At 34.3% G+C, this 19,060-nt stretch overlaps 2 protein-coding genes and 1 pseudogene across 2 annotated transcripts; 2 read left to right on the plus strand and 1 right to left on the minus strand.

The window, feature by feature from the left end:
* The first annotated feature begins 1,151 nt into the window (after positions 1 to 1,151).
* Olr1271 (olfactory receptor 1271) lies at positions 1,152 to 5,632 on the plus strand. Its single transcript, NM_173300.2, has 2 exons — positions 1,152 to 1,342; positions 4,385 to 5,632. Exon 2 carries the CDS (start codon positions 4,395 to 4,397, stop codon positions 5,322 to 5,324), a length of 930 nt encoding a protein of 309 aa, NP_775422.1. The 5' UTR covers positions 1,152 to 1,342; positions 4,385 to 4,394; the 3' UTR covers positions 5,325 to 5,632.
* Or8d1b-ps1 (olfactory receptor family 8 subfamily D member 1B, pseudogene 1) lies at positions 11,709 to 12,635 on the plus strand (annotated as a pseudogene).
* Or10d1g (olfactory receptor family 10 subfamily D member 1G) lies at positions 17,468 to 18,403 on the minus strand. Its single transcript, NM_001000458.1, has one exon. The coding sequence runs from the start codon at positions 18,401 to 18,403 to the stop codon at positions 17,468 to 17,470; it is 936 nt and encodes a 311-aa protein (NP_001000458.1).
* Between the last annotated feature and the right edge of the window lie 657 nt (positions 18,404 to 19,060).

Below are 19,060 nucleotides of genomic sequence, written 5' to 3' on the forward strand. Positions count from 1 at the left end.
TTTTATCTTATTTATCCCTATACCCATATTACTTAAGCTACGAAGTTGAGATATATTTAACGAGAGTGGAAGAGTGGACATTCCTGTTTTATTGATGACATCAGTAAAATTATTTGAATTTTCTTCATTACAGGTACAATACCTGTACTTACCTTCTGACCTCCTAATACACATGTATATGCATCCACATACATATATGTATGCAATAATGTTAACATACCCATGCAACTCCAAAAACAAAATAGTAAAATAAATAATAAACCTTGTTATCATACTTGTGTTATGATTCATTTCAGAAAAACCTAAAGGCTAATATTTTTAACAATTTTTTAATAACTTAGAAAACCTGCCAGTTGTCTTACACTTTCTTGAAGAATTTGTGAAAGGTATGCTTATTGTATTTGACCAATGCAAACATGCTGAATGAAACACAGAATTTTTAATAAGAAACAATATGATGGCTACATATTGGATGTCGCATGCAATAAAATTGGAGAAAATGAAAATCAAGAAAATTCTCAAGTCCTGGTAGCAAATAAATCCTAGATATTAAGAATATGGTTATGACCCTGCAAATGAGGTGAGATACTGAAGAAAATAATATTAGTAAACCCATGGAAAGAAAATAATGACATAGAATCTCAAAAAGTGAAGAAAAATTACATAGAATAAATTTACATATATTTAATTCATACTACGTAGTAGAAACAAATTAAGATTTATGATACAATTTTAGTTACTCCTCATAAACATGGTGCCTGTCTTAAGGGCCACACTTACAGTGTAAACAGCTTTTTGCTTGTTTTGTTTCTTGAATGGTTTTGAGTTACCTAAGACTAAGCAAAAGAAATTCTCTGTACAAAACAAATCAATTAAAACTTAGTAAAAAGTGATATCTTTATTTTCCATCTTGATAGATGACTTGTTTATAATAGTTTTCTTTGAAGCTATCACCATTACTCTTGGGACAGAGGGTAACATTGGGCTCAGAAGTCATTCTTGGAGGCTCTTCTTAAGTGTTCTAGACTATAGGGGATTTGTAAACTTATTAGTGTTTTGAATTCATAATAAATCCCAAGTCTCAGAAACACTGCATAAAGGCTCCATGTTACAACACATTCATAGGTCCTGGGAAGCTAGAGGTGATCTTTTTAAGACTCTGATAGTTTGTACTATTAGATGAATGTTAATAAGCCAGTTGGGCAAAATTTTTATTTCAGCACTTGATACAACATGTGTAAGAAATCAGGGGGGCATTTCCTTGAATGTCATAATAACTATCTGTTACATGAAAAAGAAAACAAACAATTTATAAGAACTTTGTTTTCTGTGCCAGACCTAGGTAAGTTCTCAATGTCATTTATGACAACAGAATAATATCTTGTAGAGGAGCAGTTGGCTTGACAATCGTTTTTGTGCACATGCAACATCTTAGTTTTAACTTACTTTTATTTCAGTATTCTCTGTAGTAGTGACTATCTCCTGTCTCTTTCTTTGCTTTTACTTTACTATGACTGGGTCCCACAATCTGAGAGAATTAATCCAATTCAAATTGAACCAGCTTACTGAGAATCCATGCCTGGAACATTTAATTTCCAAAAATATTTATGCTGTTTTTACTAGGACACTGTTCCTTGCACATTAACCTACACACATCTCCATAAGAAGGAAAGCAAAGGAAAAATCAATACCAAATATATCACCTTTGGGTAAACAGAAATTCCTGCTTTCTACTTTAACTTGAAGGAATCATCCCAGAGCATAAGAAGATTGGTTATTAATTTATCTACTGCATGAACCACTTTGTAGTTTCCCTTTTGCCTAAAAAGCACCAGCCAGGGCATACCCTATAAGGTAAAGGTCTATATCACAATTTCTCCCAGGCCACCAGAATAGTGCTTGGTACTTCTAACCTCACTCTGAACTTCCATAATTTGAACATGTATAAAAGCCAACTATTTTTAAATATTAGTATATTTCCACATCTAGGTGGAGAATCTGAAATGAAGAAGAAATACACAAAACTATATACTTCATCCCAAGCTGGTTTATTTGTACATAACCACAATGTATGACAATATTTAATTTTTAATCTATATAAAGTATTCATTACTGTTTTATATACTGAATATTTACACACACGACTTTTGATCATCGTAGGGATTCTTAGAATGTTATATTCTCATGCTTAGTTCACATTAAGAGTGACAAAATAACTTACTGAAAGTCACAGAATAATCAGCAATGAAATTGGCCTTTGAAATTAAAACTTTCTTGTAGCTAAATTTATCCAAAATTTCAGCTTCTTAATATAATGTATCTTTTTGTTGCACAAAGGTATGGGAAATACTGAGAATTTATTTACAGGAGGACTCTTATGTGATTTCAATCCACATAGGTTGTTTCTGAATGTCTATGGCAGTACAATGGAAACACTCTATTGAAGTTCATTGATTTGGTTCTTTTCCTTTAGGGATCAATTGAAGCCATAGTATGTGAAATATAGTTCAAAGCTACTCAAATATACTTTTGTTTTTTGAAGAATGACTGAGGAGTATATTCTCTTGAGTTTTTCCCCATAAATATTGAATATCCCCAATAATAGCTTTGTTAAACACAGGAAAATCTATTTTCCCTTTTCTATTTTCCCCTACTCTAATTTACTCTGAAGTAGATACAATTATGAGCTAATGTACCCTTTGCTCAATTTGGCATCTTGCTGTTTTATGTTTGTGTAGAATGACTTTTATATTGATTACAAGAACTCATGCCCCTCCTCTTGTATATTATCTAGAATTCCCCTTTTAAAGAAGCTTAGAAATCTGGTCCATCCTTTGATATCTAAAATAATTCCTACTGGCAAAATCTCATATCTCTCAGGTTTGTGGTTTAATTAGATGGCAGTAAAATATTAACTATATTTTAGGTAAAACCAATGGAAGTGTTGTACTGGAACCATATACCCTGAACTTAAGTCCTGAATGCATTCTTCAATTCTTCTAACTTAGATTTCCACATCAGAAATATATATTCCTTCAAGGGTCCTTGAGAGCTCATGCCATAATGTGGAGAAAACACATGCAATCAATATGTAACATGTGAGAAAAGACTAGGTAGGAAAGACGGAGAGGTACAAAAGAAATAGGAGACAGTAAACATTATCTCCATCAAAAGGAAAGAGATAACTATAACCTGATATCACACACTGTCATCTAACAAGGCTATATGAGCAAATCATTTCAAACAGAAAAAGAATGTACCCACGAGACTGTGGTATTTCTTGAGGGAAAGAAATGCAACACGTGCTTTCATTTTTCAGATGCAGTATGAAAAATCCATTGAACTCTACTTGTAAAATGGTCAGGTATTTAGTTACAGCACTGTTTTCTAGTATGTTCCTGAGCAAATGTTCTTGTCTCATAATGATTGTCCATTGTATTTATCAGATCTTATATATTAGATTTTTAGTAATGATTAGGATACTAAGCAACTGACACTTTTGAGAATGGTTGAGTGGGAGGAAACACACCTTGTGAACCGGGGACTAAGCAAATGTAGCAAAGGCAGCTGTCTTTTATCATGGCACAGTGGGAAAAGGACTGAGTCTCAGACTTTGTCAACATAGTATCTAAGATGTGTTGGGTGAATATTCTTGGTTAGAGACAGTTTCCTTCTTAGAATGATTCAATGCTTTTTAGAAAAGTATTTATCTACTGAGCTTCTAGCTGGCGATTAAAAACAAAACAAAAATAAAACTATTTTCAAAGTAGTGAGGCTGAAGCTTCAACTTACCTTTATATCTATGTAAAGATTCTGAAGAAACTGTGCAAAACTGTTTCCATTTTCTACGCTTGCTGCGTGTCTTTTGTTGAAATATTTGGGAATTGGTTCACAGAGATTCTTTTGCATTTTTGAGAAAGGATTAAACAATGGAATGAGGTTGGTAGTATATCCGAGGTAGCTTAAATTTGCTTCAAACTATAACAGTCATGTCTCAACTCCTTGAGTTGTGTGTTAGATGCATGAAAAAAAAACGACAAAGAATTTCTACTCTTCATGTTTCAGGAAAAATTGTGTCTGTTGGGGATAAAAACCTGCCTCCTTAGGGCAAAAATGTTATTTGACTTTTGAATACAAAAGGCAGTAAGAAAGCAATTTATTTTGTGATATGAATTTACCCCCGACTTAAAATATAAAAGTGATACATGAGGTGTTCGTGGCCAGAGAACCAAAACAATATATTGACACTCTGGTAATCCCTCTTTGAAATTTTAATTTCATTTGTAAATTGACTAAAAGTCTTCCAAAATGTAATTTTTAGTTGTATATGAGAGCAGGTATGTGCTGTGATAGCAAACTAAATAATTATTTCCTATTTCCCCAGAAATCTACAAATGATGGGCACTGGGAATCATTCTGCAGTAGTTGTGTTTGTCTTGGTGGGATTAACAAAGCAGCCTGAGCTCCTGTTGCCCCTGTTCTTCCTGTTCCTGGTCATCTATGTGTTGACAGTAGTGGGGAATCTGGGCATGATCCTGCTCATCATAGTCAGCCCACTACTGCACACTCCCATGTACTATTTCCTCAGCAGCTTATCCTTTGTTGATCTCTGCTATTCCACTGTCATTACACCCAAAATGCTGGTGAACTTCCTTGGGAAGAAAAATTTCATTACCTATTCGGAGTGCATGGCCCAGTTCTTTTTCTTTGCAATCTTTGTGGTCACTGAGGGCTACCTCCTGACTGTTATGGCATATGATCGCTATGTGGCCATCTGCAGACCATTGCTCTATAATGTGATCATGTCCTCTAGAATCTGCTCACTGTTAGTGCTGGTTGCCTTCTCCCTAGGCCTTTTTTCTGCTGTGGTACACACAAGTGCTATGATGAATCTGAGCTTCTGTAAATCGTACATCATAAGCCATTACTTCTGTGATGCTCTTCCCCTCCTCAAACTCGCCTGTTCTAACACACATCTCAATGAGCTTCTCATATTTATCATTGGGGGGCTCAACACCTTGGTGCCCACCCTAGCAGTTGCCATCTCCTATGTCTTCATTTTCTGCAGCATCCTGCGCATCAGGTCATCAGAGGGCAGGTCTAAAGCATTTGGAACCTGCAGCTCTCATCTCATGGCTGTGGGGATCTTCTTTGGGTCTATCACCTTCATGTATTTAAAGCCTTCTTCAAGTAACTCTCTGGAGCAAGAGAAGGTGTCTTCTGTGTTCTATACCACAGTGATCCCCATGCTGAACCCATTAATATATAGTTTGAGGAACAAAGATGTGAAGAAAGCACTGGGCAGATTCTCAGTCAGGAGTTAAGTCTTACTTTTTGCAAACAATGCACAGTAGAAGTGAATTGTTCCAATGAAAATCCATTATATTTACTTTTATCTGTTGAAATATATAATATATCTTTATTTGTGGTGCTAGGATTAATCTCAAAGCAGATTCCAATTTTAGCCAAGTACTACATCATAGGACTAAATTTAGTATTCATATTTATTAAGTGCTTTACCATGTATCACTGATTTGATTTTTGCAATAAAATAAAGATGGTTTTGTAAAGTAGGTATTACTGCTTTGACAGGAAAAATTGGTCTTTCTTTGTTATATAAATAAAATGATAATTTAGACTTTTCTCTAGTATTTGGTTTCTCTACCTAATATCTAATAGTTGTATATTGAACCCTTTCTATGTCTGTAGTTCTATGTCTGTAGGAAGGGTTTTGGTCCCATGAACCTTTCCATGATTCATGAATAACTGTAAATGTTTCTGTTTTATGCAGGCTCAGGAGAAGTAGGCACATCTTCTTGTATTTCATGATTATAATAACTGTGTTATATTTGAATAATATAATTTTGCTGTCCTTCTCCCTATCTTCTACCTCTTCTATTTCTTTACTTTTCCTCACCTTCACTGTTTCTTGAGCCTTAGAGGGGATAGTAGTACAAATGACTTATTTATGCAAAAGATCTTATCTATCACTTATTCTCAATTTCTTAGTCTCTATTTATCATTGATAAATGTAAATGGAAGTTTTTTTCTTTAGTGTTGAGAATAGCTTTTCACTGAGGATGTTAAATATTTAGAATACAGTTTGGATGTATGTCATTTGAGATAATGAAAAGTAGCAATTCTCATAACCGAAGTATATAAGACTACTGATAGAATCTGGAGTTGGAGAACATCTTTACTTGTGTCAACACAGTGCCCACATGACACCTAGTTTTAACTCCAAAGACACACATGCCCTGGTTATAATCAGGAGACAAAAACATGTATAGACAATGGGAGAAACAGATTGATATGGAAAATGATCAAAAGGAAAGGGTAGAGGAAATACAAAAGAAGATGGGATAAAAGATTATGAACTTAAGAAAAACACATGTATAAAACTGTCAAAGCACAAATTTGATTTTTCAATTGAAACCTGTAATGTGAGAGGTGGGGGTCTGCTCACTAATATTTAATGTTTATAAAAATGAAACTGGGTTGTGGTTCCACTCATGAATCTGTGAGAGATCAGGAAAAATTCACAGAAGAAATTCAGAAAATGACCATTGCAGAAAAGATTGGCAGTTTCAGTCTGTAGCATGACTTAACTTTTTTATTCTCTTCAGAGTATTGAAAATCCATGATTTCCATCTGGTCCTGACTCTCACAAGTCAATAGCTCCTTATACTAAGACAAGGTCAAGGAAGCTTGTATCTGGGTCATCATGATTTATTTTAAGTACATTTTTATTGAATTAGCTATAAAATAAGAAATGCCCTGGGAGTGTAAGAGTGAGAAAAGAAGGGAAACCATTATTTATTTAATTTTGGTTCTTTTTTTCGGAGCTGGGGACCGAACCCAGGGCCTTGCGCTTCCTAGGCAAGCGCTCTACCACTGAGCTAAATCCCCAACCCCATTATTTTCAATTGTAGACAATATAACAACTTACTTCCGAATCCCTAGAGAATCAGTGATTAAAAAAAAAACCTAAGACTTCAGTAAGTTATAGAGAGATTAAACTAGCAGACAGAATTCAGAAGGAAATATGTGAGGCTGCAAGACATAATCTCTACTGTAATGGAAGGAAGAGATGGCAGAACTCATATACATGCACTGAAAAAAATAAGAAAGAATTTTTATAGGAGAAATTTTCAAAAATTCACCAGATTTGAACTTGTAAAACTTTGCACTTGGATAGAATGACTTAATATTTAAAGACACTAATTTTTTCAATTTATTTATAAATTCAAAAAACACTACCAAAAATCCCATATTAGTTTTTCTGGTTCTAGACATTAAGTTTTACTTTAGAGAACCATTGTCATACACTAACATATCTAGAGGTAGTTGAAGTACATGAAGCTTCACCTATCTAAGATAAAACAGATTAATTTTGACATTCTTATAAATAATGGAACATTTGCTCAAGACAAAAGGACAAATCTTTGATCATGTCTTATAAGTTTTCTTCTGATGTCTGCACATAGACAATAGCTGATTTCCACAGAGTCACAGGGGAATTGCAATGGACATTTCTATCATTTCATGTAAATAGACATTTTATTAATATGTGCATAGCATATCTCTAATAAGAGATAGGAAGAATTTAGATTCAGATAGGAGGGGCGATGAGGAAAACTGAGATGATCAGTAGAAGAGAACACCATAATCTGCATAAATGTGAAAATATCTTTTAAATAAATGAATAATTAAAAAGGAACCAAAGCATTTAGATCATAGATGATCTAAGCACTTGAATGCAGAGTTAAGAGAATTGCATATTTGAGTGTACAAACTGGTCAGCAAGATTCTACACCAAAATCAAAACAGAACAACAAGAACAACATCAAAACAGGAGAGGAATTCTGTAATTAATCTTATAGAGGGGAAACTCATCTCTGAATATATTGTTGGAGGAACATTTTCAAAACTACAATGTGTCTGGCCTTGAGAATGGGGAATGAATGCATGTGTTTGTTTAGTTTCTCCTCTTAAAAATTGCACCTCTCTCAAGGGCCCCCCCAAAAAGTGTAAACAGTTCTCTGCTTATTTATTTTGATTTTTTAAAGTAACCTAAAGCCAACCAAAATAAATTATTTTCTGTATAAAGAAATCAATAAAACTTAGTTTCAAAGAATGCAGTAGCTAATATGTAACTTAATTTGTATTCTGATAGGTGACTTGCAAATATGTTATAAATACTTTATTTTCCACCATCATCATTACTCCTGGGACAGATGGAAATATGAGGCCCAGTAGTCATTTCTGCGGGTTATTTTTTAATGTTGGGGACTACAGGGGATTTGTACATTTATTAGTGTTTTGTATTCATAATAAACCCCAAGTCTCAAGAGTATCACATAAAACTATATAACAGCACACTCATGATTAAAGATCATTGGAAGCATTAGGTGACCTGCTTTAGGACACTGAGTTTGTTTTACTAAATGAATATTGGTAATTCACTTGACCCAATAATTTGAATTCGGCATTGGCTACATGTGTGCAAGAAATTAGGAGGTATTTCTTTGAAAGCAAAAATAGTTATATGTTACATAAAAAAGAAACCAAACAATTTTAAAGAACTTCGTTTTATGTGACGAACCTAGGTAAGTACACAGTATCATTTATGACAACAATATATCACATAGAGGAACGGTTGGGATAACCATCATGTTCACACACATATAACCTCTCAGTTTTATATGGCAGTGTTTGTTTCACTACTCAACATTCAGTAGCTAGTATCTCCTGCCTATTTTTCTATCATCCTTTGCTCTTTTTTATGACTGGGTCGCAAAATCTGAAGGAACGGTTTATATTCTAAATCTACCCAGCTGTGGTATAGAGAACCTCACCCAGAATCTAGGACTCTGAAGTATTTCATTTTCAAAGCTTTTCTGTAGGGTGCATTTAACAGGATTCTGTATCTTGCATTAACTGACACACATCTCCAAAAGAAAGAGACCACAGGGAAAACCAACCTTAAATATATCACTGCTTGGTAAACAGAAAACATTGTTTCTTACTTTGTCTTGAAGGAAAAATTTCAGACCATGAGGAAACAGATTATTAATCTTCTTAGTTTCCTCCTGACTTAGAAGCACTAGACAGTAACTCTCAACAAGATAAAGTAAATGTCACAATTTCACTAGGCTCCAGAATAATGCTTGGTACTTTAAATTCACTTCAAAATCTAGATGTTAGTAAATGTATAAAAGGCACATATTCTCAAATGTTAAACTATCTTCTGCAAAGATGAAGTAGCTATACTGAAAAGGAAAGTCACAAATCTATACTTCTTATTCCAAGCATGTATATTTTCAAATCTCTGCACTGTATTACAATATTTAAGTTTTTAAAAGTATATTACATATTGATTAGTGTCATGGTTTGGTTGGTCAAAGTAATTCTTACAAAGTTGTATTCTCCTTCTTGTTCCACATTAAAACTCACTAAATGATTGTGCAAAATGTCAAACTTATCAGCAATAAAGTCAGACTTTGAAATGAAGCCTTTACTGATGCTGAGAGTATTGGAAAGTTCAGCCTTTTAAATCATTTTTTATTTTACTTGCCCCCAAAATATGTAAAATCCCAAGGTTTGACAGCTTTATTTGCAGCTGGAGTATTAGTTGTTTTAATACACCCATGTAAACTTTCAGTGACTATGAGAGTAGCAGGAAAACACTCATTTGAATTCATTATTACCCATTTGTGGGGTTTGATCTCACAGATCATCTCGAGACCATCAAGATAAAGTCTAAGAAATATACCTCAAACCTATTCACACCAGGGCTTCTTTTCCTTGAAGAAGGCTTTTGGAAGAATATTCTTTCATGTTATATTTAACATCCCTTTTTGATAAAAAATAAAATCCATTAAACCCCGATATATATGTTTTCCTTTTTCTATGGCTTATCCAAACCTAATTTTTAGAAATTATATAAAAGTTTTGAGATAAGGTACTCTTAGCTTGAACTGTTGTCTCGCTGTTTTAATCCTATAGTGAATAAGCTCCAAGTTGTTCACTTCAAGGAGATCCCAATCCCATACTCTTGTTTATCATCTAGAATTACCCTTTCTGAGAAGCTTTAGAAATCTGGACTATCCTTTGACAGCTAAAATGGTTCACATTGGCAACCTCTCAGATTTGTGGTTAGATAGATGGCAAATGTCAATAAAATGTCAACCACTAATATATTGTCATATGCCCTAGACTCTGGCTATGAACCTACCCTCATATTGTCTTAACCTGCATTTCTAAATGAGAAATATTTAACCCTTTAAGGGTCTAAAAGAATTCAGTGTCATAAGGTATGTAAAGCACATGAAAGAAATGAACATAAAATGTATGAAGATAGACAGATAGAAAAGGGGAGGAAGAAGAGGGCAAGGGAAGAGGGTAACCATCATTTCTATCAAAATAGAAGATGTAACTTGCTCTGATAATACAGTGTCATCTAACATGGCTCCATTACAAAATTATTTCACAGTGAGGAAAAGATTGGCCCCTTAGATTTTAATGTTTCTTGGGTAGAAATATGTAGCACATCCATTAATTGTATAGATCCAGTGTCAAAACCATTGTGGGCATCAGTTAACAAAATAGTCAAGTATAGTTACATCGTCCTTTTTTATCATGTTCTGAATAAAATACCCTTGTCCTTTAATGATTGTCCTTTGGATTTTGGTGTTTCATGGGTAATGCCTTTTAACCTTATAATTAGAGTACTACATAGGTGATATTTTGAGACTGGTTAAGATGGAGAAAACTCTCCTTGTGAAACTTGGGGTAAGCAAGTGTAGATAGGCTGCAGAGTTTCATCACAATGAACTATGGAAATAGCTATTTAACAGTCTGTATATACATAGGAGGGATTCAGGAGTTGTTAGGTGAGAGACAGTTTCCTTCTGACAGTGATTGAATGCTTTTTACACATGTACATTTATACCTTCCCTCCAGATAGAGATTGAAAAAACTGATATTCAATTCAGTGGGGTTGAGACTTTACCATTTCTTTTTTTTGCAGGTATTTTGAAGACAATTTTATGTAATGAAACTGGAGAAAGAGTTGTAGGATTTTCCACAGCCATTTACTCCGTTTTAGTTTCTTGATTTAGTTCATTGAAATTTTGTTGGATAGGTTCATATAGCTTGTTGTTGTTGTTGTTGTTGTTGTTGTTGTTGTTATTGTTTTTTTTTTTGTTTGTTTGGGGGTTGTTTTCTGTTTTTTTGAGAAATGGTTGAAAAATGGAGCCTCAGTTGAGACTATAATGAATATGGCCCAAACTGCTGTCAAAGCCACATCAATTCTGTCTCAGCTCCTTGAGTTGTTTTAAATGAATGACAAAAAAACAGTTTCTACTCTTCATCTGTCTGCACATACTTCATTTTCTCCTTAGGGATAAATTTATTTTGCTGCTCCAAAAAGGAGAAAAATGTTTCTAAGTCAGTAAGGAAACACTTTATTCACAAAATCCTAAGGGAGAAATTTAAAGGATATAGATTTAGGTCCTTCAACAGGAGATGAAAATAATACATTTGGCACATTTGCAACCTCCAATTTAACCTTTAGTTTTTTTGGAAGAGGAATAAAGATCTTCTTCAAAGATATATTTAGTTATTATATGAGGTCAGGCATTTTCCTTGTAGTATGATAATACACTAAACTCTGATTTTTCTATTTCCACAGAAACCATCAAAGAATGGGCACTGGGAATCATTCTGCAGCAGTTGTGTTCATCTTGGTGGGATTAACCCAGCAGCCTGGGCTCCTGCTGCCCCTCTTCCTTCTGTTCCTGAGCATCTAAGTGGTGACAGCAGTGGGGAATCTGGGCATGATCCTGCTCATCTCAGTCAGCCCACTTCTGCACACTCCCATGTACTATTTCCTCAGCAGTTTATCCTTTGTTGATCTCTGCTATTCCACTGCCATTACACCCAAAATGCTGGTGAACTTCCTTGGGAAGAAAAATATGATTGTCTATTCAGAGTGCATGGCCCAGCTCTTTTTCTTTGTAATCTTTGTGGTGGCCGAGGGTTACCTCCTGACTGCCATGGCATATGATCGCTATGTGGCCATCTGCAGACCATTGCTCTATAATGTGATGATGTCCCCTAGACTCTGCTCACTGCTAGTACTGGTTGCTTTCATCTTAGGCTTTATGTCAGCTTTAGCACACACAAGTGCTATGATGAATCTGAGCTTCTGTAAATCGTACATCATAAGCCATTATTTCTGTGATGTTCTTCCCCTCCTAAACCTCTCCTGCTCTGACACAAAGCTGAATGAGCTTCTCCTATTTATCATTGCAGGCTTCAACACCTTGGTGCCTACACTAGCTGTTGCCATCTCCTATATCTTCATATTCTGCAGCATCATTCATATCAGCTCATCAGAGGGCAGGTCCAAAGCATTTGGAACCTGCAGCTCTCATCTCATGGCTGTGGGGATCTTCTTTGGGTCTATCACCTTTATGTATTTTAAGCCTCCTTCAAGTAACTCCCTGCAGCAAGAGAAGGTGTCTTCTGTGTTCTATACCACAGTAATCCCCATGCTGAACCCATTAATATATAGTTTGAGGAACAAAGATGTGAAGAAATCATTGGCAAGATTCGTACTAAGGAGATAAGACTTACATTTGACATATGATACATGGTAGAAGTGAACTAATCTAAAGCAAATATTTTCTTTCTATTCATTTTCATTTCTCTCTTGAAATATTCAACATATCTATGCTTGTTGTAATGGGATAAATCTCAGAGTATCTTGTCTTTTAGGCAAGAACTATACCATGGGGCTGTATCTAGTATCCAGTTTTTAAAAAGTGCCTTAACATGTAGCATGATTCAATATCCAGCAAAATAGAACATGATTTTGTAAATCTCATGTCATTGATTTGACAGGAAAGCTGAACTTTTTCTTTTATATGAAAGAAATAATACAGCAGGATTCTTTAACCTAAATCTTCTCATCCTAATATTCAGCGTTCATTATTGAATTACTATTTAGCCCTAGGGTATGTCCTCTCATGGACCATTTCAGGATTCACAAAGAATTGTGAGTTATTCTGTTAAACAGGCTCAATAGAGCAAGCTCAAATTCTTTAATTCAAGTTTGCAACGACTGTGTCATATTTGGATGATATTATTTTACCTCCTTTCCCCCTATCTTCTAAACCTTATTTTCCCTCCTGTCCTCTCATCTGTAATGTTTCTTGAACCTTAGAGGTGAGAGTATTACAAAAGACTTCTCAGGCTCCATGCCTTATTCATCACTTTCTCCCAGCCTTTTAGGTAACCATTAGTCTCTATTTACCACACTGTTCAGTGTAAATGTACGCGTCTCCAATAAGTGCTGAAACAACTTTTGCTTATGTATATAAACAAAATGGAAGACAGATTGTAATTATGACTATTTAGAAAATTAATATTAGTATTTTCTATCACAGAACTGATCTGTAGACTGCAGATGGAATCTGGAATTTGAGGAGACACTCTCTACAGTAGTGGCACCCAAGTGGCCACGGAAGTGCAACACAGAGTTTTAATCCCAAGGATGCAAATGGTCCTGGCCATAACCAGGAGACAGAAAATGTAAATATAATGTGAGAAGTGATTGTTAGGGAAAAGGGGACTAGATATGAGGAAGATGGAGATGAGAGAAGCTGCAGTTTAAAGAAGAAAAATGCAAAATGCGTGAAACATATGTATAAAATTGTCAAAGTACAAGTTGTATACTTTTTAAAAAGAAAACCTGCAATGTGAGAGATAGTGAGTTGCTTAATAATACATAATATTTCTAAATATGCAACTGGTTTATAGGTCCGTTCATTAATATTTGAGAGGACAAAACAAGTGCACAAGAAAATCAAAAGCAACCCAAGAGAAAAACAGTTGAAGATGGGAAGTTTTAGGGTGCAGCTTCTGCTCAGTGTAACTTAATGTGGTTTTTCTATTCAGATTATTCAAGATTCTCAATTTCCATTTGGGCCTGACTTTCATGAGTCAATAGTTCCTTATACCAGGACAATAATAAGGAAGTGTACACCTACCTCATCATGATTATTATTAAGTATACATTGTTATTTAATTAGCTGCAATATAAGAAATCCCCAGAGAATGTAAAAATTAGGAAAGAAAGAAAAATAGTTTTAATTGCCGACTATATAATCGCTTACTCCTAAATCCCTAGAGAATCAGTAACAAAACTAACCTAAAACTTCAGGATAAATTAATACCTCAGAATTCAGTAGGACATATATGTATCTACAAAACATAAACACCATTGTAATGAGGAGAAAATAGAACATAAGTACATGTACTGAAGAAAAAAATGTGAAGAATTTATCTGGGGGAAATTCTCAAATTCTCCCCAATAAATCCAGAAGCAAACTTAAATAAACAAAAAGACCATTAATACTTGAATAGAATGTATCAACAATTAAAGATACTAGTTTTTAAATTAATTTGCAAATTTGACAAAACACTAACAGAATCTCCATAATATTTTCATGATTCTTGCCAGTTATTTTTACGTAGGGAAACATCATACACACAAATTTATGCAGGGGAAGTTGAAGCACACTAAACTGCACATATTTAAGAAACAAATGTAACTTTGATACACTTATAAATTCTAAGACTATTGCTGCAGTCAAAATGACAATCAGTTTGATTATTTTTCATGACTCTTCTTTTGACCTCTGCTTGTGGACAATAGCTGATATTTACACAGTCACAGTAAACTGAGAATGGCATTTCTAACATTTTATATAAATAAATATTTTATTAACATGTGCTTAGGTTTTCTTTCTCAAAGTAATCATTTAAATATTATCTATAAAGCAATTCTAATATTTTGAATTTTATTGTATGCATGGATTTATGACAGTATATCACTTAGTTATAGGTGGTCATCAGGGTATTTTAGTCTATTACAATTAGAGTTGTTATCAATTCTATTGTGGTATGATTATCTATTCATATATATAATTTAAACAAATATCTCATTAGAATCATTGTACATTACATTAAATAAGCTCTGAGTCATGCAGCAAACAGCCAATATGCTTCTGAATGAGATAAATTTTAAAATTTCAACTCCTATAGATAAGTTTTATTTCGTGTAATTTAAACCCAAAATTTGATTTTATACTATTATTTTGATATTATCAATTTTAATGTATGCCTATTTTTATGTTTTTCGAATTTGCTTATTCCAATGATAGAATATACAAAATGTGTTCTCATGTGCTCAATCATCATTTATTTTATTGTATCAATTTTGTTAATATTGATAACACTGGCTAATAATTGAATCAGGGAGGGGTATACTCAAAAGATCCGACTATCTTTGCCAATTATTGAATGTTGGTATGATTTATTATGGATCATATTCATTAATATTTATTCTTCTGTATTATATGAAAAAATATACTATCAACAGCCATGAGTCTGTTGTGTATTAACAGATATATTAAATTTTAGATTAGACATTTTTCATTAGGATTCTTTCCTTACAAAAATTCAGAGAAAAGATCCAAATTTGAGATCAAGATTAAAAGATTGAGGTATCACAAAGCTTTCGTCTAAATTTCTAAAAACAATTTTAATAAAAATCTGAAATATATTTTTCTTTAAATTATTTTTATGCCCAACTTACTGAGAAAAATATAATCATCATAAATTGTGACATTGAAGTAAAATGAATCTATTCCTCTACCTACTAAACACATTACATGTTTTTTGTACATGGCTCAGAACAAATCTATTTTGGGCCTAGAGGAGGCATCTAGGGCAAGACAGACTTTCTCAGGGTCTTGCCATCTAAGTGATCTACTGATTGTCAGTACTGATTCCTTAAGTCTTCATTAAACAGCATTTTGCTTTGCTATTTCACCATCCTATCAAGTGACCAACCTGTCCATTGATGTTTATTTGTTCAGTAAATAGAAAATATTGCTTATATGATATTTTATCTTTTATTGAATGATTTTGGAATTTTTTTTCTTTTTGCAGTTATATTATAATTATATTCCCCACATTTTTCCTCCCCGCAAACCCACCTCTATACCTCTACTATTCTCTATCCAATACATTTATTTTATTTTATTATTTTTTAGCAGTTTTTTTCTTTTCTGTTTTTTCCTCCAACTTTATTAAATTGGGTATTTTTTATTTACATTTCAATTGTTATTACCTTTTCTGGTTTCCAGGCCAATATCCCCCTAACCCCTCCCACTCCCCTTCCATATGGGTGTTCCCCTCCCCATCCTCCCCCCATTACAGCCCTCCTCACAATAATCATTAACTCTTCTTACAGCTAGTGAAGTCCTGCGTCTCAGAGGAAAATTTGCCAGTGAACTGCCACCTTCCTACACCTCCAAAATATTTAGCATCTAAGTAGTTTTCTTTATACCCACAGATAACAAATACCCTTTATAGATAAGAAATATAGATGTAATTTTAAAAATAATGAAGTAGAGACTATGGCTCAGATCCCAGAATCTGTTTCAGAAATATCACAAATTCATATAACTCTAGCTCAAAAGGATTTGAGATTATCTTCTGCACAAAGAGCTTAAGAACAAACAGAATGCATATATTCACAAAGACATAGACATTCATTCACACACAAGCATGAATGCATGCACACATGCACACATTTCAACATATATTGTTTTTAAATAAATAGATAAATAAATAATACTGGGATTCTACCTGTATATCATTGATGAACACAGGAGAAAAGGAAATCTACAGGAAACATAGAAATGACAGCTTCTCTGAAAGAAAACTGTGTGAAATGACAAATGAAGTGCACCATAGACTATGGAAAAGCATTAGTATGTGCTGACAATTCCAAATCCAAATTCAAATATTCTGGGAATGACAACCAACAGAGACTGCCTGCCATTCACGAAGTTTCCTCATCCACAACCTATAAATTCTGTTTTACCATTCCTTGTGTATAACTAACACAAAGGATTCATTGGTGGCTATAGATAGAAGTATTCTGTGTCATTCATAAGAACACAATGGGTCCCATCTAGCTATAACTTTTCCAAGCTATGATTCATGGCATTTCATTATGTTTCAGAAATCCATATGATTGAAATTCTTTGATTTCTATCAAGAAATCCCAGACTTTGAAATGAAAGCTGATTTATTTCAGACGTTTGGAGAAATAACAAGAAAATTATACGGTGATGAAAAAATAAATGAAAGGGAAAAATACAATTGTAGAGATAAGAGCATAAGCCATACAATGGAAATTGCCAGATATTCTGCCAATTGGAAAGAGATAGTCCTTGCTGAACAAATAATTTATTAGTTCATCATGAGTTAATTGCCCTTAAGCTTCAATATTTCAAAGCAGTGGTGACATTTGTGTTATCCATTGCACAAAATGTGTTTTGAAGAAGCTATAGTATTATTAAAGTATTAGCATCTAAGCCTTTCTCTATCTCCTTTTAGACAGAATAAGCGCTTGCTGTAGCACTTTCTTTAGAGAACATTTTACTTCCTTATTTCTGAGGCTATAGATCAAAGGATTCAGCATAGGTGTCACGAGGTTATTCAAGACCTGAACAGCTGCATTGAGCCAGGGATTTGGGGTAGGCTGGAGGTATATGAGGACCACTGGCATGAAGGCAAGGAGGATGGCAGCAAGATGGGCACTGCAAGTAGAGAAGGCTCTGTGCCGCCCCTCAGTAGAGCGGATCTGCAGAATAGAGCAAAGGATGAAGCTGTAAGAGGTGAGGATGAGGAGGAAGCAGCTAAGGGGCATCAGGCCCACACTGATGAGCCCCACCATCTCCAGTGCTGATGTGTCTGCACAAGCCAGCTTTAGCATCACAGGGATATCACAGAAATAATATTCCACCTCATTGGGCCCACAATAGGGCAACTGGAAGGTAAGAGCAGTCAGAAAAGTAGCTTGAATACAGCCAAAAAATAATGTCCCCACGGCCAAAATGGCACATACCCTGTGGTTCATGATTATTGAGTACCTTAGAGGGAAGCATATGGCAATAAAACGGTCATAGGCCATCACTGTGTACAAGAAACACTCAGTACAACCAAGAAAATGGTAGAAGAAGAGCTGGCACACACAGCCTGCATAGGAGATGGCTCTGCTATTTCCTGAGAGGTAGAACAGCATTTTGGGAGAGCTCACAGAAGGGAAAAATATGTCACACACTGACAGCTGGCACAGGAAGAAGTACATGGGTGTGTGAAGCCGATTGGAGGAGACAATAGTGAGAAGAATGAGCACATTTCCAACTAGGGTAAAGATGTAGAAAGACAAAAATAGGACAAAGAGCATGGTCTCCACACCCTCTGTGTGGGGGATTCCCAGAAGGATAAACTGAGTCACTATTGAGAGATTACTCATAGCTTTGAGAATGTCTGTTTTTAAACCAGAATAGTGATTTCCAAGGCATGAACAATGAAGTCAAACTAAAAATTTCTCTCACACATATGTTGGTTTCTTTCTTTCTTTCTTTCTTTCTTTCTTTCTTTCTTTCTTTCTTTCTTTCTTTTTGTTTTTTCTTAAGAAAACATCCTTATGATACAGGAGCAGATCTACATTGAGGAAAAAAAACATGAAAACAATAAAGGTATTAATGTAACTGAGGACTATGAGATTTTTCTCAGTTTGATAAAAGTCAGACCTTGATTTGAATTTTATTTATATTGATCTTGATATGCTAAAGATTAGAATTAACATTATAGGCAGAGTACAATTCATTTTATTAAGGATTTTGAGAAGCAATAGAAAGCAGACATGGAAAAGGAGATCAACATCCAAAGAATATTCCATTCTTTTTTTTATTTTGGTCTTATATATTTATTTTAATAGAGGTTTATAGACAGCATCCATGTGACAGGGCTTACTCCTATAATAATATTGTAATAATTGTAGTGGCAGTTAACACATATGGAATTATTCCAAAGTATAATATTCCATTCTTAAAAGAGATTCTTCTTCCTTATTTTTGCTCTCTTGTTGAGTGTAGAAAATGAGTTACTATTGTAGGACTGAAATTTG

The sequence above is a fragment of the Rattus norvegicus genome, chromosome 8 (assembly GCF_021556685.1).
Source record: "Rattus norvegicus strain SHRSP/BbbUtx chromosome 8, alternate assembly SHRSP_T2T, whole genome shotgun sequence".
In the NCBI taxonomy this organism is placed as follows: Eukaryota; Metazoa; Chordata; class Mammalia; order Rodentia; family Muridae; genus Rattus; species Rattus norvegicus.